The sequence below is a fragment of the Zootermopsis nevadensis genome, unplaced genomic scaffold (genome assembly GCF_977971745.1).
Source record: "Zootermopsis nevadensis isolate Lab colony 2312 unplaced genomic scaffold, Znev_1.0 Znev_ptg000024l, whole genome shotgun sequence".
Lineage (NCBI taxonomy): Eukaryota > Metazoa > Arthropoda > Insecta > Blattodea > Termopsidae > Zootermopsis > Zootermopsis nevadensis.
The window spans coordinates 13,769,182-13,796,533 of NW_028259156.1; the positions used below are offsets into that span (position 1 = coordinate 13,769,182).

At 40.1% G+C, this 27,352-nt stretch overlaps 1 protein-coding gene across 2 annotated transcripts in view; it reads right to left on the minus strand.

Annotated features, from left to right (window-relative positions):
- Nucleotides 1–27,352, minus strand: part of LOC110839330 (mannose-P-dolichol utilization defect 1 protein homolog) — a 95,243-nt gene that overhangs the window by 61,535 nt on the left and 6,356 nt on the right. For both annotated transcript variants that reach the window (XM_087355245.1, XM_022083441.2), the window contains exon 4: nt 5,219–5,423. In XM_087355245.1, the coding sequence (XP_087211371.1) occupies nt 5,219–5,423 (205 nt within the window). The remainder of the gene's footprint in view (nt 1–5,218; nt 5,424–27,352) is intronic.

Here is a 27,352-nt window from a genome sequence, read left to right on the forward strand (position 1 = left end):
AGCTACTATAACACTTCACTGGAACCTACCGTTCATAACTGAACAAATGAAAGAAAAATAAAGCCATGTTTCGCAAAACCTATTCAAATTCAAAACATTCAACAATCTCCAACGTTTGTGCAGCGTTTTATATCAGAAGATTACATGTTTTAATGAGTACTTGCACACAATTCTGTCAAAAGAACAGAAAAAAAGTGTTGAGCAGAAACTCTTATACGAAATTAATATGAAAAGGATAATGGATTCATTGAATTAAATTAACAAAGACGAGACACGCTGATTTTTGGATGATTTCGTCAACAGCGAGTCGTGAACATCATCAGGCAAAACTCCCTTGGGGTAGATATTGCTTAAAACACGGAAACCAAATAGCCACTGCTGTCAATCAAGAAAGGAACAAAACATGACTTCCTCGATACAAAAACCACTGCACTGTAAAATAACAAAAAAGTTTTATCATTGAAATAAAGCAAACATTGCCGTCGAAAGCCATTTTCAATTTAGTGTTTTAATGCACTGAATTAAAATCAAAGAAAAATTCATCCCAGCGCTTAAATCTGAACGAACACAAAACAATCAAAGTTTTATCAAGATTATGTGGCGAGGAGAAAAATTATTTCAACACCAGTCAGCGACTATGAAAAATTCAGTCGAAAAATTGGCTATACGCACAAACCTACACGACCTCCACAGGATATAATGCGTATTCCTTCGTAGTTCTGCAACGAGTTTGTAAATTTCACATATTCAGACAGTACTTCACGGAGCCAGACTCTTGCAGACATGTGAGACCTGAGGTTCACATGGCGGCGAATATGAATACGGTTGTATTCTGGGTTGTAGCACCGTTTATTATGGCAAACGTTTACCGACGTTTCAGAGGCATTTGCTGGTTCCATCAGCAAGGCGATAAATAAATGTCACGTCAAAGTCAAAAACTTCGTCTCTAAGTGCGTACGACGTATTACATATTCTACCAGCCGTGCATCTTATTTTCTTCCAGGTATAGACTTAAAGGGGCCGGATTCGGTTTAGAACTATCAGCACCCCAGATTATAATTTGCTGATATTCTTAAGAAAGTGTCAGAGGAAATAGGCATACGCGTTGCGATACGACGGATAACAGTAATGTCACTGACGTTACCTACAATATAATTTCAAATAAACTTCAGAACTTCTAATAAAAATGCCAGAAGAAAGATTATGAACAGACACCTTGAATTACGGTGGCCATGGCGAACGTAGGACGGACGGACGGACGATCTCAGGGGGAGGGTCATCTAGCTTGACAGGACAGTTATCGTAAACGTGATGGTCGGCAGAGACGCTGTCCGGCGTAGCGTAGGACCCGAACCAGAGTGGAGACCCCGTACTCCCCACATACATACAATTTTGAACTCCTTACAGGTATTGCAAGTGTCTCAAACTTTCTGCGCGAAAGAATAACGTCTCATTCCTTGACTATCAGATTCCACAAGAATTTTTAAAACCGATCCACATCGTTGTAACCTTAATGAGTCACTTGTCAATTTCCAGTAATATAAAAAAGGTAATATATTTTTTTGTAATTCATATCATTGCCCAACGTCCCTGATATTGATTAGACATGCTCGAACTATGCAGCCTAATAAGGGCAATGATGCGAATGCAAAGAATAACTTATAGATGAAATTTGTTGTATTCGCAGTAATTAATAAATGAACCACTAGACATTAATTTCTTAAAGTATCCTAAGGTAAAATAAAAGTAGGGCAAATTTTGAGAGCGCCTACAGCGCTAACAAGGAATAATTTGAAAGTAACAGCTGTACTATTAGTATAGAACTATTTTAATTTGCCTTGTTAACGATACACACTGAAAGCCCGTGCAAAAGTACTTTGTACAGTAATGACTAGAGAAGCTGCCCCTGACAAAGACTGGTTATGTTAGACATGTAATATGCTATAATTTGTACGATACGAAGGGACAAAAATTAGAAGTGTTCCAGGTCCCGTGTCACATCAATGTCGCCAACAAAACAGGGAGAAACTGTCTTAATGCAGAACGGGACTGGCCACCTGAGGGTTTTTATCTAAGAGGCGGTAAACGGGGCTTTGACAAAAAGCAGATTGGTAGCCCGAGTGTGGCGTGGCTTCGTATCAGTCTCGCTGTAATTTAGCAACCGACGAGGCCAAACACGCTCTGCTTCGAAGAGTCCTTCCGTACGTCCTTACCGACTTCAGACAATCACTTAATCGGCACCTGTTTGCTTGGCTCCTCAGGGCTCTAGACTCTCGGAATTGAATTAAATTAGGGTGCTGCGCCCTGTAATTCGCTGCGGCGCGAGGTGGCGAACCCCCCTCTGCCCGCGAGCATTAGCACGCGAACTTAAATCTCCCCCCCCCCCCACCTACTACACGCAACAGACACCACAGTCGATGCTAATATCAACTGCAGACTGCAGAGGTATGTACATATGAAGAGCAGATTTAATACTGTAATTACTAATGATGGTACACAGACGAGTTCTCGCACATTGTAACATAGCGTAAAAAACTTTGTACTTTGCCCAAAAATTAAACTTAAAAAAAAAACAGTCTAGCCTCTAAGGAACCGTTTGAATGGGTCTACTGTCCATGCTCATACAGATTTAAAGTGTTTTTTGCTTACAAAAAACAGCATCTAAAAATGACTCCAAGGTTATAAACAAGGCTACATTGAAAGTAAAACACAACTGTCCAAAAAGCTAATACTTACCTTAATACCGGTATTTACGAAAAGAGATCTGAAAACTCTTTAAGGTTCTGGGGGTCAGAAAATAATTCTGACTTCATTATCGGCTTCAAAATTACAGAAATTATAGCGCAGACACTTCCGTACACATTTTAATAAATACTAGGAATATCAGTCGATATGAGTTTAAACATCACACATAATAAACGAACGAATAAAATTAACGACATGTGTAAGTGGGACAAAGAAGCGTATTATTGTTATTACTATTTTACAGTAATTCAATTACAGCTTACTCATATTAGTATTTATTATATAACGTACCTCGTAATTCTGAAACCAAACTACACGCTGAACAAAGAGATAAGAAAAACATGTGATATCGAGGATTATTTAGAAATGAAATTCATATCTGGGTCACAAAGTCTGCCATGCAACAATAATTCTAACCACATACGAAAGGAAATGTGCTTGTGCAAAATCCAATTAATTTAAACAGAGTTTTCAGGTTTTGCTAATTAACTGGTCTTCGGAGACAGACATGTATGAATGGTGAAAACATCACTTTTCATGCAAAGACTGACAAGTAAAATGTCAGAAAGTTGTAAAAAGGGTCATTCATTACCATCCCATCTTCATCAAGTCACTGTGTAAACAATAACACAGCATTTCTAAGAAATTGTGTTATAACCACAGTGACCATAGTTACTATTCAAATGCCGAAAATCTGCCTTTATATTCAATTAAAACAGGCATTATGACGTCATACTAACTTCATCCTGTGAGGCAGACGTTAAATGTACAGGTTCTCTTTACGTAACAGCCTACGAAGTTCTATTGTTCTCTTAAATTAAATAACTCCAGTTCGCCTTCAACATTTGTGTAACGGGTCCATAAACCCCTTTAAACTATACACAACAGTACCAACGGGAAAATACTCTCTTAGAGAAAAACCGAAGTTGCACTACAAAGAGACTTGGTGATTTGGGAAAAACACTTCTTTGTTCGAAAAATGCGATAAGAGTACAATTGTCATCAATTGTCATCCACTCGTGCGAAAAATAGTACCGCAAGTGAATTTGTGGGTATCCAAAAGGAGTCAAATTTCTCGACGTATAAGCGGGCATGTGTACATTGACAATATCAGTACCCTTTCCATTCGCCTTCAGTAAAACCGCACATTAGACCAACAAATGTGTCGTGTACGTCTGTATGTAAAATACATCCCTTAAGGAGTTTCGTAATTAATAATCGTAATTAGTGGTCAGGTACGGAAGCCAGTGTTCTTTTTTTTTTTGAAGGAACGACATGTGGAGAGCCAGAAATTGCGTGACTGTCGCAGCCCACCATGACAGCAGATGCATATCGGATCCACAGACAGTGTCTGCCACTAATTCTCAACAAGTGATCTGCAATCAAGTAAACCCTTCCGTACGTTCGTAAGACCTCGCAACAACGTAAAAAGTTCACTAAGGTATATCATTACCGTGTTCGGTGATAACAGTATTTAAGTGGAACACTACACCAAATTCTTATAATTCATGACAAAGCTTTAGTGTTTCAAAATATTATAAATTGTATGCCTTAACTTAAACTCTAATTGGAAGTCCTATTTGTAAAGAAAAGAACATGACTTTGATTTTTTCCCTTCTACTACATTTAACACCTTCCCTATCTACACCGTTTAATTTAGTTAAATAATTTTTCAATTGTATAGGATATCTTCCTTGAGGCTACTTGTAACTGGGTTCTGTTGCCACTCCTTAACTATAATAACTTGGTTTTTTTGTAAATTGAAAATAAGATGTCCCACGGGCTACGTCGGGGACAACTCACGACAGTAATAGCTAATAACTCTGAAAAGACCAAAACTCTTTGTAATAACAGTTACATAAGTAAGACTAGACATGCAGTGAGGAGAAAATACTTTGGAATAAGAGCTAAAGGCAAATATACCCCAAATCATCTCAGCATTAAAGCAAAATATGTGAAACATAAAATAATAAAAAAAAGACTACTTAGTCGTAGAATAAATCAAATCTTTCTTTGCGTGGATATGGAGCAGCGGCTGAATGATAATGACAGGGGAAAACAGAAGGACTCGAAGAAAAATCTGTCCTGGCGTCCACTACGAATCCCACTGAGCCCGAACCCGGCCCTCTGCGGTGCAAAGCCGACGACTAACCGCCTGAACTATGGCAAATTCTCTCGTGCCGTGTGACAATTACCAAACGCCCAGCTTCCAAATACGAGCATGAGCTAAGAGGAACGATTAACTATACAAAGAATGTCGGGAGATACAATCAGATGCCAAATGTATTCTGCACCTCACGTGACAATATTCAGTCACAAAAAAACAATGCTATGTGTTAAGTCACAAACTGCCTTGCATTTTTGACTTATCGCACTCCATAAATATTCAAATGTGAAAATCTAGCCTTATTTTATTAAAGCACTTTGTGTATGAAATTCTCTCTTCTCGAGAACCTTGTTCTAAAACACTTACCTTACTAACAACAATTACGGGGACATTCACGGCCTGCAGTGACCACAGGACGCTGACAGACGTATAACCTCCCATGAGGATAACGCAGACTGCCAAGTAGGAAATGGTGAACAGCAAGGCTTCTTTCAGTGAACGTCCGAAGAAGAGAACAAGGGCACCAATGACCGCTGTTTGTGAAGCCAGGAAGAAGCCCTCACCCCAGGCACTGAAATAAACTACCAGCATTACAAAACAAACAACTAACAACAGAAATTCGTATGAATTACAGAATATTATAACTAAATCGTAGGCTTACAGTGAGGTTCTAAAATATAAGACAAACTGTTTAATAAAAGCCATACTTTTATGGAACCTAAAGGTCCATTATCGTATTCACAAACCTCCGTTACCTGACTCCATTCTGAGCCAGTTAAATCCAATCAACATATTCGCGCACTATATCTGTAAAAAGATGTATTTTTTTAAAATTAAGCACATCGCTATGAAGACTCGTGGGAGAGTGAAGAATAGTTCCATGCATTCTTGTCCACGGCATTACGTAGAAGTTTGTGGTTATCTTAAACTTCGGCTACTTTAAACCCGGAAAAGGGGCCCTTCAGAACCCTATAGACAGAAGGTTGGGTGTACAACAGTGTCGGTCTGTAAACGTTTTCCTTAAATGTGGTTACCATACAGGAGAGAAAACGCTAAAAATAATATCACTGCTATTACGAAGAACATGTCAAGACCCTAGGAAAAGTCCATGGTTTGTCGGCGCGCCATGTGATTTCATTCCAAAGGCGAAAGAATTTTATGCTGAATTTGGACCACCGGAAACAGCGTGGCGCAAAAAGTGAACAAATACATACTTTTACCAAACATAAACAACAACAAAAGAACTTCACAGCAAAGTGTTCCTCCTTTTTTTTTAATACAACTTGCAACATTCGATTTCTTGCTACGTGTTTGCTTTTCAGAAACAAAATATATTAGAAAGAAAACTTTTTAGAACTACATCCCGTATACATACCTACAACGGCACATGCCATAGGCCTCCACTAATATAAGAAAGTTAATAAACACTAACTGCTCGCAGCTACATTGTTATTTCCAATTTAAGACGAAAATTACCTTAATAAAAGTTAACAATTTTTCAAGATCCCATCATCTTCAAAATTATCTGAATTTTACACTGAAATAAGATGGTGGCTGTCTTCTCGGAAAATTCAGCCAGACTACACTGCGCTAGAACCCAGAAGATAGCCAATGTGTTGGCACTAATTATGCTTAGAAATTAAAACTAGGAAAGAGGGAATGACGATTAATCAAATTTATATAACCACTAAGTAACAATAATTGTTATTTCATACACCAATGATAAATGACAGGTACTTTCACACATCATACTGTCTAAACAGGACGATATTATCCGACCTACTGACTCAAGTATAGCGAGTACATAACATTATGAAAGTGATTTACTACCAACGACAACGGCCATGCATATGTTTCGTGGTTTTAGTCATGTATTCCAGACAACGCTGGCCTTGTAATCCTGGGGTCTCGGGTTCGATTCCCGGCGGTGCCCGAATTTATAACTTGTGTTGGGCAAGGCCGTGGTCTAGGCAACACGGAGGTTTCCTCCGGGGGCTTCCCCGGTTTCTCCGTGGCATCCCAACAATTACTCCATTCACACACAGAAGAAGGCAATGGCAAACCACTTCTGGATCATCTGCCAAGAACGTATATGAACAGGTCCCAGTCCGAGAAAAGGATGGAAGGATCCTGTTCATATAGACCTGTCGTCAGACAGAACACTAAATAAATAATAAAATAAATTCCAGACAAACTGAGTCAGAAACCCTGAGAAAGGCAGTCCTCGATTATACACATAAGTCTATAAAACCACAAAATTTGTAACACTCCCTCACACGTATTTCAACAAAATGAACAATTACGGATCTATTAGAAAATTTGCAGTCGCATTTACTACCCGAACTCCCCATCTACAGAATTTAATAGAACACGAAAACTTAATTACCGAAATAATAATAGGTATAACCTTATATTTAAGTTTATAATATGTAACTCGCTGTACGGAGTGAGCACTTACCATTCACGCACAAGTTAGAGAGATTTGTTAAGACGGTTTTCCTTAATCTCTGTAAAGCTTCCTTCAACCCATCCATCCAAACATCAACTGCAGTTACATCACAAATCAGAAAATTCAACTTGGCGAGTCTGAACATAACCTCCGTCACCAACTTGAACACGGGTTCAAACCACACCCTAAGTAAGATCTTCCCTCGAACTTAGCTCTAGAAACAACACTCCCTTATAACTCCATAAAGTTCACAGCAGGAATTGCGAAGAGTAGAAGACGAAAGGGTTTGGAATGGTGGCAGAGTGGCGAAGACTTTAGAACTGGAGTGGCAGTTCATACAATTTCGTTCCTTTGTGAAGTGAAGTCTTCTTTCATTATCACGTCAAACTGAAAGTGTCATAGTTACACAGGTATAGGTATTACGTGTGTATGAAAGACACAAGTGACAAAGAAATGTATATTAATAGATAAGAATATAGCACAATTATACGTACGAAGGTTGATACGATATTCTAATACATGTAAACGTTGTGAATGTCTTTAAGCAGAACATGAACAATTGTTGGTTAACTTCAAATGTTGCATACCGAACAGATTTGTTTTTAGTAAAAGGCAACACGATTCAGTAGGATTCAGTATATTTTCCGAAAATCACTCCACATTTCATAAACCTATATTAAATTGTACTTCCCACTTCAGAAGTTCGCACGATCGCTTTTTGGAATTAAAATCCTCAAAGGTCAAGTGGGCTCCACTGGCATGACCCCAATATTCACCTTCATGGCATCGGATAAATTATGACGACAACTGTCTTCGAGGTCGTTGTGCCGTTTAACGTCGGCAAACTTCTACCAGACGCAACAACCCAGAAGACAGTCAGTCACCGTGAGAACCTGCCTTCTCAAAGCCGGTAAATTTATTTAACAGACAGCACAGATACACTTGAAGCTGTGAGCCTATATTCAAAAGCAGTCCAGTAAGTGTTCCATCCATTTGTAAAAATAAAAAAAAAAATGTGGGGTAAATAAAGTTTCTCACCCCTATCAGAAGAAAAACCACAACTTTTGGAACAAACAGCAGTGACTAACGAAAACATGGCACTAAGCTGCTTAGATAAAACAGCGTGACACATCACGCAACCACATTTGATGTTTAAGTGATTAGCATGTCTGCTATGTAGTCGGAATGTCTGGGTTCGAGTGTCTGCCCGCAGTCCAGCTATCCTAACTCTGAACTTTCGTGGTATTCCTAAGTCCCTCCATGTAATTTCATAATCATCCACCATTCGTTAAATAAAATAAGAAGCAGCAGGAACATACACGACGAACTTTGAAAGCTCCCGAAGTCTAACTCAAAAAAATGAAGAAATAGAAAACAAATATATTCAAAATATATTATGGCAGCAATCCGTCCAGCATTCACAGACCCTACGTACAACTGCGTTCGTCATAGGACATTGCAGATTCACACCGACACAGAAGTGCAGTAGAGGAAATGACACGATTATCTCGATTTAAATCGACTTTCAGTCCATTTCAACACAGGCACCGACGATTTCTGGCCATGATAAAATTTAGACTTAAGACGAGGGCCTATGTACGCCAGCCTGTTCAATGTAAAATTTCGCTGTCGAATTTTCAGGCAGTATGATATTATTGTGGCAAGAATTTATGAAACGTTTTACTATGAGACAAAGTGTCTCGAAGGTGAGTGAACCGTTACCTCTCCAAGACCTCCAAGAAGCAATTCCACCCCGACTCTTCACCTCCTCCATCTATAGCGCGTTCTATACCACCACAGGCGGACTGTTCATTCGCTTTCTCTAGTCTTATTATAAAGTAAAGAGCAATGGTAAACGCTGGGAATAAGGAAACACATTACGGTGAATAATGAAGACATGCACACACACATTATATCAGAACTTTGTGTTTTAGAGAAGGAGGGGTGCAGGAGGTTTGGAAGAGGAGGGAAGGTTAGGGAGTTCGGAGGAATGGAGGTAAGTTTCTCGCAGTTTCTTCGTAGCCACCACTACCACCGCACAAGACGGTGTGTTTAATTACTGCTCCTTACCGGGTTAATGACTTCCTCCCATTTGTCGAGGTGTATATACACATGCATACACTCTAACACTTCTCTTCCGACCACCCACTATCCCTACCTAACCCACCCATTTCCTTCACCACGAAAACAAAACACGTTTACCAGTAACGTAGGGTGCTTTTATGCTTAAACGCAAATCCCGAAGCGACCGGAGCAGCGGAATACAAACAAACCCAAGTTCACACACAAGTAGCGACAATCTCCCCCAGGCAAGTATTTCAGAATCAGTAACTTCACTATGTATAACGTAAAGTATATGGATCTATGGAAGCCAAACACGCATTTGCTGGGCTCCAATGCAGGCTTAAAGTCATCTGTCTGTCCTACATTCAGCGGAGTCGGAAATACAGCGCCCTGCAATTTTAGCAAGGAAGAAAACCGAATAGGCCTATTTAAGGTTAGTGTTCAGCAAGCACGTTCCGTATCTAGGAAGCCCAGGTTTCAATTATCGGTCCGCAGGCCGGATAATATGACCATGGGTTCGCGTAGGGTTACTACTTTATGCAGGTAAATACTGAGGCAGTTTACGTTAAATCTAAAATGATTGCTTCCTTCGACATTTTTCTCAGTGAGTCATTAAGTAAACTAAGACAGGGGAATTAAAGTAGATGAAGATTTCTGTCTTCTGGGTTGTTGCGCTGTGTAGTATGAATCGCCCTGATGACGGAGGCAGTATGACCTCTGAAACGTTGGTAAACATCGACCAGACTACACAGCGCAACAACCCAGAAGACAGAAATCTTCATACTCATCGCCCTGATGACGGAGGCAGTATGACCCCTGAAACGTTGGTAAACATCGACCAGACTACACAGCGCAACAACCCAGAAGACAGAAATCTTCATACTCACCGCTGTGAAAACCTCAGAGTAGATGTTTGTACTGAATGGTGAGAGGGGCTGACGGAACGTTTTACAAAGAAGTTAACATAAAATGCTCTTTTTATTAAACAATAACGAAGCAAACGTGAATATAATAATCACGGAATAAAAGTTGTGAGGATGATTTTTAGCATTTGCAGGGTTTACGTCGCCGATTTTCCGAATTACTGGCAAAATGTATAGTCAAATCGCTGCTATAGGCCGCGTCAGAACTAAATTCTTCTCTGAAACACACGCAGCCCGGTAAGGGTAGTCTAACGGTAATGGTAACGGTGAATAAGCCCTTTGCCATGAGGAGGGAACGCGCATTTTTCCGCATGTACGAACAATCTTCAGCGTACATGACACAGCGTCGCTGTTTGGCGAGAAACAAAGTAAAATATCCCACTTTTAGTAACCAAATCGAATATGTATCTTCTTCCTCGGTTTTATAGATTAAGCTTTGTTGCCTGTAACATTTCTAAAGTAGTATTAATATTTAAGTTCCTACCCCTTCTTGACCACTGGTAAATGACCCACGTTGTTCACTGGATGGCCCCACAGCCAGACCTGACGGACAAGACAGAAGAAAACCCCCTCCCTTCCGGGGATCCAATTCCGGTCGTCCAGCCCGAAGGCACAAAAATTGTCTACGAACTTCCAACTTATATAGCCTATGAGGCTGGGAAGAATGAAGAACACGCATACATGTGAGACGAAGAGTACATCTCAGCAACGTAGCGAATCAATGAAAAACATTAATACCGTTAGAATCGATAATGTTACGTTGGCGAGCGACCTACTCTATACACACATAGGCCTACAGACAGAGGCTTTCACAACTCGCATAATGACGAGGTTACACCACCGGTATGATGTGTGTGGGAGTAAATAAGTGGCAATTAAGTAGTGAATCACTGTCACAACCACACAGATTAACAAAGAGCGAGGAGCTACAAATACAACTCGCACAGTTATATTGCAAAACACGCGAATGAAACCGCGGGCATGACAGACAACTCAGTCATTAAAAGGAATTAAGAACATCGCGTGTGAGCGTGTAATTCAAAATTCTGCAAGTTAAAATCATGACCGATCATACCACCCTTACGTATTTAATAGAAATTATAATAAAATTAATCTTTTGCAGCTGCCAGACACGGTTTATTCTGCAACAGCTTCATTAGCCATCAATTTTCGTATTCCGAAATAGTACCGTTTGTTCAAAAACGAAGCAGTTTCAAGTGAGGGATGGACACAGAGGAAGGTCGGAATGAAAGATGGTTTCTGAATGAGTCTCGTAAGAAACATTTCCTCCGCTCCGAACATTCAAGCATTTACGTGCGGTAACACACGAGACAAACGGACATTCATACAGTTTCAAGAACGAAACGTCATATCCTTCCGAATTCCAAAGTCGTCTCCTAACCAAAATGAATTAAACATCCGTCTCCATTCACTTATTATGCGGTCTTTTAGGGCAGACTAGTTTTGTCACATCGATGAGTGTAGAAATTTTTAAGTAAGTTGATAACTTTAAACATGTTCAGCTGAATATAATGGTGATTATAATATATGCAAGGCCACGCAACCCAAAAAACAAAATCGACAATATGAAATCCGTTCGAAAAATGTCACAATATTTAGTTTCAATTCATCCTAAGTTGTGTTTATTTTTTAAAACCATACCGGCATACCTCCTACACTATCCTTACGAGTAACAAAGGAAGTCTTCTAAAATGCAGATGGTTCGTAGATGGCAACAACAGACGATAAACACATAGCTAAACATGCTCCTGAAGTCTGCTTCGTTAACAAATTATTAGAGCGATAAACTCACATAATTCTTCTATGAGGGTCTTTTACCTCTAAAAAAAAATCTTAAAATGAAGTGCAATAATTAAAACTTTCATCTAAATCGAATTTAACCAAAACATTCTAAGCCGTGCATAAAGTATGTGAACAACATTTGTGCAGGGGAAGGAAAAAAAAAATTAAAAAATAAAAGAATGTTCAACACAAGCACACGGAACTTAGAATAATGCAGAGTACGATGAGATGGCACAAATTTTAATTACTAGCGCCACCGGGAGGCGAGGCCTCTCTCGGCAGGGAGCCTGCCGTTAAGACTCGAGTGTTTACCACACCGTCTGCCAGTTCTCATCATCATCCTTCATTACCACATCGTGTCACGAGCTCAACCTATCATGTTCACCCGCTTCCAAACACCGCAGCATTTACGATTATCACGTAATTCATTTTCCTCCGTCCTTACCCAGTATCAGTAAATATTACCTTCTTATCAGAAGCTAAGAAAACGATACTTAAATTGGGGATATTTGAGAACACGTTGGTGAGGAAAACATTTGAGCCTAAGAGAAAGGTACATAATGAGTAGTTTCATAATTTGTATTCTTGACCTAATGTTATCAGGATGATCACATCAAGGAGGATAAGACGGACAGGACAAACAGCACGCATGGGGATAATGAAAGACGTATATAAAATTTTACTACGGAAACCCGATGGGTACGTAACAAAATCCAAACATTCGTTTCGCGAACGAATGTTTGGATTTTAATGAATGCGATGCGCGTTTGAGGCCTGGATTGATATAGTCCAGGACATGGACCAGTAGCAGGCTCTTGTGTACACGGCAATTAACATTTGCGTTTAATAAAAGGCGTGAAATTTCTTGATCAGCTAAGCGACTTTCAGGGTCTTTATAAGAAATCTGCAGCAGTGACATAAATCCCAAAAGAAGATTAAAATTTCATATATTTAAGGGTAGACTCAACAACTTAACTACGTTTCATATTGAGTTGTATATCCTAGCATTGAAAGTCACTAGCTAAAAGAAAAAAAGAAATAATCGAAGCGAGCAGAAACGCTGTGATTGACGCTGGAACGAAATGCAGCGACAATCCTTAGCCTTGCACGTACCCTGAATCAATTTTTAATATGAACAAGCTAATATAAAATCGTGATAATTCCACAAAGGTTTGATTTCACGGTGGAACAATTTTAAACGAACTTAAGCAAAAACGAACAGACTGCAGTTCTGACTCATGCTTGACAATGATAACATTTAAGCGACGTCTGGATTACCCTGAAGATGAAGGCGATAAGTCACTCCGAAATTCTGGTAACCACCTGCAAGACTACATGGCGTCACAACCCAGAAGAACACAATCCACAAATCCTTAATTTGATAGCCCTAATATTACTTCGTGAAGAGTACAGGACCGGAGAACAAAATGGCAACAACACCGATCCAAACTGCTGAGTTAAGGACCTGGTACACACACGAGAACTGATGGGAGCAACGTAAAGTAAAGTTTGTCCCACTATACGCCATGTAGGCGTTTGGGGTGAGTGAGGTATAGCTCCTCTCTTCCTTGACCTCGGCACTAGATGGGGGTGAGTGGTCAGCATCACGCCCCGGCCGGCTTTACCCCCGGGATAGGACCCCGGTACCCATTGTAGAGGAGGCTGGGTGGGCCCCAGAGCCGATCTGGACGCAGAGGCTAGAGGAAAAATCCTCTGCCCCCGTCGTTGATAGAACCCCGGTCGTCCAGCCCGTAGCTAGTCACTATACTGACTGAGCTATCCCGGCTCATAAATGGGAGCAACAGGTAACTAAAGTATTTTTCAGCAAAAACACACTACGATACCTATTAATGAAGCCTGTGATGGATACAGAGTAGTGAAGAATCTACTATGATAGGCAACAAAAGACAGATCCATACAAAAACACGGTAAAGTGATGCAAATAACACACTTGCGGCTACAGTAGTGATGAATAGACGATTTCATACGCAGCACATTAATAATAGGCATATGTGATTAGAAAGTTTACGAAGGTTACTCAACAGTTAAATGTTTGTACAAAAGAATAACTTAAGAAACAAAGCAAACATTTTATGCAATTCGTACGACTATAGCCTGTGATGTACAGTTTTCGAAATAATGAATGCCATAATCAACAACGATGTCATGGATAACTAGACTGATACGACTTTTAATAGTCGAGTGTAAAGCAAACTAATCATATACACGCAGTGCCAACGTCTTAAAATGCATGGAGTTACACCTCCAGTGCATGGTACTGAGTTACACAAACATTAGGCTTTACTTCACACACTACGAACAATAAAATTACCAAAGCGCCAACCCATTTTCAGTTGTAGTTCCAATCTTCTTAATTCGCCTAGGGCAATATAAGCGTACCTTCAATGTGCAAAGTATGAAGAAAACTAAGAGAACACAGAATGAGAGAAAATACAGAAAATGAGAGAAAACTAAGCAACTCCGTCAATTCGAGTCTTTTTTTTTAAAAAAAAAGAGACAATAGTCGCTCAGCTAATAAGAAATTTTCTGCCTTTTGTGTCTTAATACCGTGTTCGAAAGAGCCCACCACCTGACCTTGTCCCCAGCCAAATACACCCAATTAATTTCTCCACACTCACTTCCTCTGAAATCAAATTTAATAGATGTCCTATGTGGCCATTTCCATTAGGATTTTCAAAACTAAAATTTTGTACGCATTTCTCATCTTTCCCGCGTGGTACATGGCCCGCCAATTTCATTTTCTTCGATTTATTACCTCAGTAATATTTGGTGCAGAGTACATATGATGAAGCACCTCTTTATGTACCTTTCTCCAGCCTTCTGTCAAGCCGTCTCACTGAGATCCAAAAATTCTCCTCAGCATCCTGATCTCAAAGACCCTCACTCAACCTGAGATAACTGAACACTTAAAAAATTTAAATTACAAAAAACAAAATTGAAGTCTGTGCCGATATACGAGGTGCGATCGGAAAGTTTCAAGACTGTGTCAATAGCGGGCGAACCGGATGTAGTACGAGCTTCTGCCTTTAGGGGGTGCGGCCTACATTCATAGTGAATCAGTGTGCCAGCCGGCATCATCGAATTAGCATTTGTTTCTTAGTTACGGGCGTTTTGGTAGTGCATTACACCGACCCTCCTGCGATTTCGGAATGGCGTGTGCATCAAATTTTGCCAAAGACTCACCAAAACGGCTACGGAAACCTATGAAATGCTAAAGCAAGCATTTGGGGAGTCCGCAATGGGTCGTGCACAAACTTTTGTGTGGCATTCACGTTTTAAAAATGGCCGAACCTCTGTCGATGATGACGAGCGTTCTGGACGACCATCTTCGAGCACAACGCCCGAAAATGTTACGAAGATTCGGCAGGCCATTCACGAAGATCGACGTCGTACCATCAACGACTTGTGCGACATTGTTGGGATAGGCTATGGGACCTGTCAGCTGATTCTAAAGGAAGAACTCCACATGCGACGCATCATGACAACGCGCCAGCGCACACCGCCCTCAAAGTTCGGCAGTTTTTGGCCTCAAACACCATGGCCGTCATCCCGCACCCTCCTTATTCGCCGTGTGACTTCTTCCTCTTCCCAAAGATGAAAATTCAGCTAAAGGGAAGGAGATTTGAAACGATAGAAGAGATTCAGGCAGAATTGCAGATGGTGCTTGACAGGCTGACAAAGAAAGATTTCCAGGGATGCTTCCAGGCTTGGCAGCGGCGCTGGGATCGATCGTTGTGTTCATTCCCAGGGGAACTACTTCGAGGGTGATGGATGAATTTAATACCTGAGATAAGTGTACGGGTTTTTATAGGCGCAGTCTAGAAACTTTCCGATCGCACCTCGTAATGTGTTTCGAATCATATCCGCGGCCTTGTTCACAGCAGAGTTATAATTTCTCTAAACCTGGACCTAACTCTGACTCACACTGTATTTTTTTTAAATAATTTAATCTTTACGTTTCCAGATAGGAGAAGGGCAGATAATATTCTCAAATAAAATCAAAATAGCTGTTTGAAACATTACGAAGCCGTGCGTCTTGGCCACACAGCTATAAACAACAATTCGTATGGCTTTTCGACGATTATTCCTTTTACCTACATCGCATGAGCTTCTGGTGTAATCATTGCGGGAAAGGCACGGGGCGTCGGAGTAGCCATGGAGACGTCGCTAACTGGAGCAGGATGCTGTTGGCTGACGGACTTCTCAAGCTGCGCGGCTCCGTATTTCCGGACGTACACAGCCAGCTCCCCTCTAATGAACACCATTCAAAATCCCCTCCCCCCACAGTGTTCCGGCCCGGACTCAGTACCACCGTCAACGACGGCGCTGTACGACCGACGAGACGACGACGACGACGACAGCTTACATCCATTGGGGATTTCAGTTGCGTTTCACCGGCCACCAAAAGCTTCCCTTTTTAATTAAAAAATCCCCTTCCACAACTGTCAACCCACCTAACGTTCGTTGTGTATACAGGACTTGCCTCAAGAGAGAAAAAAATATTAATTTTTAGTGATACTTCCAGTAGATGTTTCGCTTAAATTACGCGTATTATAATATTAAGTCTTAACCGGGCAGTTCATTCATTAACAGGTCTGCACCAACCATACTTCAAGCGGTTCGCAGGCTGAAACTATGTCCAAGAATACTCCTCCAAATAACCTCCAAACGTTAACATCAATTCGATGTAAAATATCTGTAGGAATGCAGCAAACGTTAAAATCCTTCGTGATGCTAACATATCGGCCAACTACTTAGATTAACAGATTGCTCTACCTATCACAACTGAAAATAAGTTAAGAAATATACTCAAAGCCTGTAGCTTTCACAGCTAGCAGACATTTCATGGCACAGAAACAAACGTAGGCCGTCATATAAAGTATCGGTTACTGTTGCCTGATTTTAACAAAAACTGGAATGTGTTGACAATTTAATAACTAAATCTCTGGAAGAGAAGCTAACAGTTGCTCAACTACTCAATAAATTTCCCACCATCTATGAAACCCGAAGGCTCATTACAGTGTTTACAAGCGCCCGCCATCAATCCCTATTCTGAGCTAAATAAATCCAATCCACACCTCAAACCCTATTTACCTAATGTCCATTTTAAAATTACCCTCCTATCTATGCCTAGCTCTTCCAAGTCATATCTTACCATCAAGCTTTGCAACAAAAATGTCGTATGTATTTCTGATCTCCCCATGCGCGACATTCTCGTTGATTTTATTGTCCTAACAATATTTGAATGAAAGATACAAATTATGGAAAACATAATTATACAATTCTCTCCATGACACACTTCACATTTTAGAAAAATTCCAAACCACAAAATTTAATGAAAATCCGTCCAGCCGTTCTCGAGTTAATTCGTACGTAGAGACAGACGGGCAGGCGCTACGCAGGGATGCGAACGGACGTGGAAACAGAGTCCTTAAATGATGCGATTATCTTCAGTAATATTGAAATTGGACAACTGACAAAGGGAAGACGCATCAGCCAAGTAGTCTTTCAAGAAAGATGACATCAGCATTCAACGATTACTGAACATCAATTAGCAACAATTAAATTAAAAAATGTCTTGTATAACAGATGTCTCCATAAAGAACCACAGCTAGCATGCAAAATCCGTATTCTGCAACATCAAACTGCTTACGACCTCTATCGTCGAACACTGACTACCTCATCTTAATTCAATCACTTTAGACTCTGAGGATCTTTTGTAAATAATTTTACTTGGACAAAGTCAAAGACCGAAAGTCTGTCAACTGGCAATGTTTCATGCCCCCCCCCCCCCTCTCATGAAGCATATTAACTCACGTAGCATTAAGCCGAATCCCACACATAATCGGCTGTGTGACACTTTGATCACTTGGCTGTCCGTCCCTCCGCTGTGGTCAGCTTCACAAGCAAATGGAGTCGTGTGTTGGCTTCTCCCTGATTACATCACAAGTTATTACCGCTCTCTGCGGGGGCTGCCTGACCGCCATTAATAACTCCAGCAAAGGCAGGGAAGCATCGGAGTGGGCAACACTAATGATGAGAGCGGCAAACACCACAGTGCAATCCGAACTGTGTTCATCGTTTTCCTCAGTCGCTCTTGATATAACGCAAATTTGATATAATCTGAAGATTTCCGTCTTCTGGGTTGTTGCGCTGTGTAGTCTGGTCGATGTTTACGAACGTTTCAGAGGTCATACTGCCTCCATCATCGCCCTGATGACGGAGGCAGTATGACCTCTGAAACGTTGGTTAACATCGACCAGACTACACAGCGCAACAACCCAGAAGACGGAAATCTTCATACTCACCGCTGTGAGAACCTCAAGTCTTACACTGATATAATCTCTTCAGCGTTCACAGTATGACCCACATAACTCTTGGGTCGAGAAAATAAAAACACGCTCATTTTAGTAAAGCATTATCAAAGCTTCTTACAGGACAGCTGTTAGCCCCCGCGCTCAACCCCCAACCAGGAGGGCCACCCCTTGTCGGTTGTCTCCATCAGTAATCTGAGGACGAGGACACGCAGTGCCATGGTAACGACAGAGTCACAGAACACAACACTAATGTAGGCAACAGCTTCGTTCGTATGCACGGATATTCCGAAATTCGAATTTTGCGGACTGCCAGCATATTTTAATTTTTTTTTTCACATAGCCCACTTCGAAAATACTAACCGCGGACGTGGGAAAAATGAAGTACGATTACTTTGCACAATGAGACACGCTCGGAGGATTAGCCTGAAATCTCCAACAGTCTGCTGAGTAAACAGGCGTAGAAAATACTGTCCATCTTGCCTGTCCATTACCTCCATGATTAGCTACTATTTCATGGCCTGCAGAGGTGACCATCATACACGAAGTTACATGTGTAGGCCACAGGCCTTCCTACCGGGGAGGAGATGCAGCAGCAAAACTAATTGCATGATGTTGCTCCTTCATATAAACTGTCTACTTTATCACAACAAACGACTCAAACCCATCATCATCACCATCGCCATCTTCACTACATCAGAACAGCGACTTACAGTGTCGCCAAACATATAAAATAGGTCACGCGCATAGCTAACAGAGTGAAGTAGATACCACACAATTTCAACTGGTGGAAAGGCTCACCGAAACCCAGATGAGAATAATTTCTTCCATATTTTCATTCATTACCCCTTTCGCATCTCCAACTCATTCCATTCTTTCTGTCACATTAATTTTGTATCCCTGTTACGTCAACGTTTTCGCCATTCAGTATTAAAAATACTTCCAGAATATGCCTATTAGCAGCAAAATTTGCGAAATTGAAAATTTTGCCATCCAACGCCATTGTAATGAACTTTTAAACCTCTGGGAACGCATAGCAGCTGTATAAAAGTTTGTGAGACAAATAATGTAAACCGAATCACTACACAACGCACTAATGTTACGTTGAGACACAAAACACGAATTTAATTCTCTTCAGTATTCTTTGTTACGTTTCAGATCAGAAGTAATTCCATTAGACATTTGACATTACTTGGGCTGGACATCGGTCCTCTGCAAGGCATCTACACCGGACAGAACAACGGGGACATAAACCCAAGTCCTGGGCGTTATTCCGACCATCGATTCCAGAGTTCGAGAAGTTTAATATCGTAGATCTCACGGCCTTCGTGATCAGAAGCTGGTTCATTCGATTTGTCATTCTTCAATTCCTTTTTCTCCTTCTGTCTTCCTCTGCTGAATATGATGGATGACCCGTAATCTCGATCACAGATTCATTGAATACTGACGATTCGGACGGCGATACAGAATGTAAGATCTTAGGCTCTCCCGGATGTGAAGATATACACGACGGTATTCTGAATTGTGACGCCATATGATCTTGTAAGTTGCTACCAACGTTTCGGAGGAACGTGTCGCCTCAATCTTCACCCTAAACCTGTCATTTCCCTGTGATATATTCCAAGTTGTATTGAAGTTAGCGAAATGTAAAACCTTTTCCACGCTCCTAACGGCTTTAGACTGCCTCCCCCTTACATATTACGAAAAACTATTAAAGATTCCCAACAAAGGCTTCATATTGTTCTTATCAAAGAATTGCAGAAAACTTATACAGCATCATAGTCAAAATTCATTACGAGATACTCTGCCACTATTAGATACACGTTACAAAAAGTGGGAAAATCGTGTTAACAGCAAATAATGGCGTTCTACAGACAAGCTCAGCCAAACACAAATCTAAACACCTCGCAATCACGGTGCACTATCACTAAGCGATCCGCTGAAACCCCCTTAAAAATTCGTTTAGATTTCATGCACTGTACAAGTGTCGGAGTAGTTGCCGAGTGTACAAGGCGCTGAAAAAATGTATAAATCAGAAGTTTCAAGACAGTTTTAAAACAGGAAAACACATTTCGGGTTTGATAATAATATTCCGAAACATAAAATATGTAAAATCCTAATTCTGAGGTAGAAATAATTCGCTTGTGAAATACGAGGTTCTCACGCTGTGAAAACGATGTCGACCGAGGTCTTGTGAGTTCTAACGCCATGTGCACTTGCGGGTGGGTACCACCGTTCCCGAGGAACTTACTGCCTCCATCTTCACAGCCAAAGAAGATCACCATCGACAATACACTTGTCTTAATGATGTACGATGTACAATTTACATATCATTACTGACCGAAATAGCCCATTAGTAGCGCGTGGATGTACACATATCAGTACTGCGTGTAATTTAACACCAAAAGTGCAGTTTGTGAATATAATAAAATTACATAATATTGTCACTCCTTCCAGTATGGTAATTATTTTCACTTCAAGTCATGGTTCGTTCTAAAACTACGTAAAGCAACACATAACATTAATTCATATCTTAATCTGTTTTACACAAACACATAAACGTGATCGTTTACTTAATATTAACAGTATATTATAGATTCAACTCCAGAAGATACAAGAAAATTAAAACTCAGCCTGTTATAATGTAGTAGAACACAGAATGAGAAATGACTAATTTCACGTTAAAAGAACTAGCTCGTATCATAAAAAAGAACACACACTGGTCGACGGACGGTCTTTTATAAGGACCGACGTGGGCTTTTGTCAAAACAGGATCTCATTTTTTTCCCGTCAATGAAGGCCAGTTCACTTTCAACACATAAAACTTTTCTGCTCATTTTCACCGTATCATTATTCATACAAAATATCACCAGGACCAACAAGCTAGCTGCACAGACTGCAAGACAGCAAAGCACTAACTAGCGCAAACTCATTAATCAGGTTAAAAAGTCAACGCGACACAAACGGTATCCAGAAACCTTCTCTCATCTTTCTAACGTGAAATTCTCTCTCAGTAAACAAAAAAGGCTCAATCTCCACAACGAGTTTCCAGTTTTCCACTAAAATAACAACACAGGGGCCGCACAGGCGAATAAACAAAACATCACGAATCAACCAACCGTATTACTGAAGTAACTCTGCATTACTTGGTACGAGCGGTCGCGTGGAGAAGTGATCTATGCGTATCCTCCTAAACCGGCACAGTTTTTACGGCGAAAGTAAAAGGCTGTCCACGTGCTTAAACATTACGTCATCAACATGTATGGGGGGAATGGAGGTAAATTACAATGCGTGATTAGCTTCGACTTTAGATACAGGTGAATGGTTAGTTTCAGGCTCTATCCCCGTCTAGACACGATTAATATTATAAATATGTAGTAAAGATGGATTATTATAACGAAACATATATAACAGTGCGGATGTACGGTAAATGCTTGTAAGTCTGAGACCATTTATGCACACAAAATAAACTACTGCAAGTGTATATGAAAGGTCTTACAGATACCAGTTTATCCAGTATAAACAATGAAAAGGAGAACAGAAGTGACAGAATAACACGAGATACTTTCCGTTTTATATATACGTCGTAACATTTCTTATCCCTGTATGGTCAGTCACAGAGCAGTACTGAAAGAAATGATGACGAACAAAAACACTAATAATCTCGTCAGAAATCTAACACGTCCATGTAAACGATTAGAAAGAAATTGTATTGAAAATTGTCAGAAGCTGACGGCTACCAGCATCACTAGCAGACACATGATGACATGCACACGTCTACAGAATTGGTCAAGTCTTACGCTATTTAATAACTGATGAGAAATCTGTAAAATACTGTAACGGCCTACTTTGGCTAATAGCAACCCTCGTACCTTTTAACACAGTGCATCACCTGGCAATACAAAATAAAACCAGTAATAAATCAATATCACACTTAATTAATTATTATCTTTTCACGTTAATTTAAAGTCGCAGTTACGGTTGAATTCCTGGTACGAAAACAGAGTGAGATAAAAGTGCAGTTCCGACGGTAATTAGATGAGATAATATAAAGAAGTGTAAGGCGAGTAAAGACAATTATCTTCCTAATGAGCAAAAACAAAGGAACTGAGATATAAGCCACCATAGGTAAATAAGTACTTAAGGTTTATTTTAAGCTACAAGCAGGTTTACACAGAAGAAAACCACGAAGACCCTTACTAAAATTCTTTCCGACAGGACCAATCTCTGAGTCATATTAGTCAATGATTAAAGCACTACTGAAACGAAACCTAAACAAATCAGAAAAATCATACACCAACTACAAAACGTATGCATAAAAGGAAAATGGCTAAGTCTTAACAAATAGCGTACAGGCACAACGAAGACGTAACTCTATCTCTACAGCCATCCGCATCTAGCGCTCACTTCGCCGTCATGCCTCATTGCCACTGTTTACTTCTAATTTGACTAGTACAAATGCAAACGATTTGGTACACAGTTGCTGTGGGACAAAGTGTCATGTTTGAATTAATGTACGAAAAGTAGGACGATACAATAATAAGTCAAATGTGAAACAGAAATGTATACAAACTGGAGCGAACCCGAGACACTGGAATATTCGTTTATCGAAGTTCGGGCTCGTATCGAATCATATCGCAATGTTTCTGTATCAGAAACCAAGTGACGCGTCGTGCATGTATTATATGCTCTTTTTCCACGAAACGCTAGATTTGTAGTACGGGACCCAGTAATTAAAACGAGTATTCGAATGGTACAATTTTATTCTACACAAAGAAAACATTGGTTAATTGAATCAGCCATTAATTCGGCTGGGTGAAGAGCTATTTTCGTTTCAATGATTTACGAAAGGATCAGTATTTTTAAAATAACACAATAGGGCTTTAACATATACATGTAATTCGGGTGAAGTTCAAAGACGTTAATTTCTACGATACACTTATTTAATTCACATTAGATTGAGTGGTTGAGTCTTGAATCATTTAACGGAGCTATATCAAATGCAGAGGTTATGCGTCGAATGAGGTATGATCGCCAAAGGATTTTGAAGGAGGCAGTCGCTGGGTACTTCAAGGTTCTATTTCGGCATTAGTCTAGACCAGTGGTATTCAACCTTTTTTGTTCGCGTCCCCCCAGATATAATTTCTCTTCAACTTTGCACCCCCAAAGTTGTTGGTATATAATTCAAGTTATACATAGTATATAATCTACATCTAAAATAAATTAAATAAATTACATTACTGATTATTCAGTGTTTATCATAAATTAATACATTTTTTTTAAAATTTCACGTACCCCCTAAGATGTCTTCGCGTACCCCAGGTTGAATACCACTGGTCTAGACAACCTGAGGAAAATAACGAAGACTTCAGACATGATAACCGGTAATTCGGCCTATATTACAACCAGTTACCTGTCCAATAACAGTGCGTTACAGTTTCATCGGTGTTGGTATTTGATTAGTCTGACCCTGAACAACGCTGACCTAACAATGGACATCATGGTATACAAATACGAAAATTGGTGTGACACGCCAAATAACTTGAAGAGCTAAGAAGGACCTGCGAGACGGAAAGTAAAGCAATTGGATGAACTAGTCCAGTATCGTGCGGTTAGCTGTTTCGTAAATTCGGGCTCTACTCTCAAAAAGTTAGTTTCGTTAATATGTATATGTTATATGCCCACCACAAGTCAATAAAAACACATTCTCCTTCTTATTTACAACCCTTAATACATGAAACCTTCCAATAACTAGTCTTCACTAGTTAGTAGATAATAAAGATAATAGAAAATATTAACCTGAAATGTACTGGTAGTAGGCCTTTGTAAATACGACTTTGAAGACCCCACGCGTCACCTGTCACGCAAATGCCATAAAATAATATATAAATTCATGTTTCAAAATATTGTAATTTACGACTGACAACACAGATCTACAAGTCATGAGAACGTGCTATATACTCTCACGGAACAAAGTAACTAAAAATTTAATGTAAGGTTAAGTACATTAATTTCTGTACCACATGCGTGTACTGAAACATAAGGTTCTAAATAAATTAAATCAGTCACGTACAGGCATATCAAGAATAGCTTTCCTCTCACTATGTACTTCTCTAGTCCGAGACCAGAATCTATGTTATTATCCAATTTCATGAATGCCTTATACAAACTCGGCCTGATGAAAAGTCATATAGACCAAAATCACATATTTTTATACTGCCATAATTTTAGGTTTCACACACAAGGACTAACTAAATTACGTTTTCTGTGCAAGTGTTGTCAGTACACACACGAAGACCGTATGTCCACGACGAGTGTGGCTATAAAAGTCCACGTAATCTAGACCTTCACACTGGATGACAAACATTTTCTGAAAGAGTTCAGAGAAGGATCTGAGTTCGACACCAGGTGGTCAGTGGCAAATTATATGTATTTGTTCTAATGATATAAGAATTAATATGCAATGGTTCAAGGATAAACAGGAACAACTATTTTTTACAACGACCAACAAGACGAGACGGCACAAACCTTCTAAATATGCTCTTAATTGCAATAATAATTTAATGGTTGCCAACTCATACATGAAATGTTATCATTTCTCTTACCTAACTTACAGATATGTTTACAACTAGAATAGTTCGTTGGGGCATGACCTTGAGTTATTTTCCACTCCAGTGTACAAGCCCACTGTAAAACTCAAGGTCATATCTCACGTCCCGCCGAAGTAGCTGTAACGTTCGATTAACTCAGTTAATTTATCCGCATAGGCCACACCAAAATTTCAATATATTTAAGCTGTGATCCCAATTGAAATTTCTGCTTCAAAAGAAACTGAATAACACGAACATCAAAATTACCCTGAATTCTAAATCAGCGCTAAACAATCTCACCAGTTTATACGGAATCGCAAAAGAATTTACGAATGATTAATATTTTTATGACAAAAAAAATTACGTGGGACTTACGTGACACATAGTTGTTCGCTCACTCTTAATGTAGGTGACACACAGCTCGCATTCCTCGGGTTTAAAAGCTCCAAAAAGTGGCCGTGAATTCCGAAACAAGGTACAGCTATTATTGCTGCATCACCCCCAACTGGGGAGGGGTGGATGGAGTGTGGAGGGAGAAAAGAGAGGCAGTGTTTCCCAGGATACTCGGAACAATTTCTGAGATGTGACAAGAGGAATTCGGACCGCCCTTCCAGTAGTGCAGAGGTGTGGAAGAATGCAGCCAGGAATGCGAGACCGGAGACAGCCTGTCCCCGAACTAACGCCAGGCTGCATCTCCACAACTCGAAACTCTTCCCCACAGAACACAGCATTCCTTTTTTATTATTTTTCTTAGATACTTTCGCGTTGCATGCCAAGAACACGCAATGTAGGGGCAGAGACCATAATTCGTATTCCGCGCGAGGTAAGGACAGGATTTACGTCTCTCAGGACAAGGTCCAGTAGCAAGCTTTTGTAAACACGACAATAAACATTCTACTTTGGACGGGGTATTTCTTGAATGGCAGCTTCCAACAGCAGTGACCATCATGCTCTCAAAAAACAGTCTACTCTTTGCAGTTAAGCTATTTTATAATGTTCGAAAGAAAACAGTGTCACAGCGGCAAGTCCTAAGAAAATGAGAAGCACAGAGAGTCGTTCATGATCCTTAGCTTTCTTATAAACGTAAATAGCTTATTGTTCCTTACTTAAGAACAGATTCTGTGAATCCAGGAAATTCCAACAGCTACGAATTCGCAGTCGAACACGTAACAACCAACAGAAGTAAAGATTCAGTGTATGAAATTCACAGACCAGTGGGGCGTGTAACGAGCGACTGAGTCCCGCTCCTTTAAGATACGCAGTTACCTAACCTAACGTAACGTAACCTAACCTAACATAACCTAACCTAACGTAACCTAACCCAACCTAACCTAACGTTACCTAACCCAACCTAGTCTAACCTAACCCAACCTAACCTAACACAACCTAACCTAACATAACCTAACGTAAACTAACCTAACCCAACCTAACCTAACGTAACGTAACCTTACCTAACATAACCTAACCTAACCTAACGTAACACAACCTAACCTAACGTTACCTAACCCAACCTAGTCTAACCTAACCCAACCTAACCTAACCCTCGATCGAACTTTTAAGAATACGGTAATATACATTACACTACTGTACTATAATTAACGACATGATACTTTCGAAGCAAGGCAACGTAAACGTGTGACTGCTTTTCTTGAGATTTCCATGAACTATACAAGCATTGTAGAACTCCCTTGTGTACACGAACCAAACTGCATTTACAATAAATCTTTTCTTCCCCTTCAGCATTTCTTTCCTTCTCTGGTTATTCCACACAGAAGTCGGTAGCATAATAGTCGCAATTAGAGAAGCAAGATTTTCCCGTAGACATCACACATAAACCAGAAGGGTGTGAGAGGGAGTAGACTGCCTGATGCTTATGTTACCATGGAGACGGAACAAATTAACGTCTTCTTCTGTTTCGCCCTTTTATCACTGTAAGAGCAGCAGTTGGGAGGTTTACTATCCTTTACTAACATGTCCATATTAATCTGACCCCGCTGCTACTAAGAACGCGGGCTTCATAATGGACGTAAAAATGAAATGAGAGCAAAGGATGGAAAAAAACTGTGAAAAACAAAGACTCGTGGTAAAAATGCCTCTGCCGGTAACGGATAAAATGTATCTTGAGGGGAAAAAGCGACGAGTGAAACGACGATGTCTCCAGAGTTTTGATTTAATTTAATCATAGGCCTAAAGCTTTGGGAATTTTATGTTTACCATTCTCCATTCCTAGAAAAATGTGTTGGCGTTACAAATTATTAGTTTCATCACGGTCAACAGATTAAGCTGGCCCACACAATGTGTTATCCGTCCATCTATCAATCCAATGGCGCTACAGT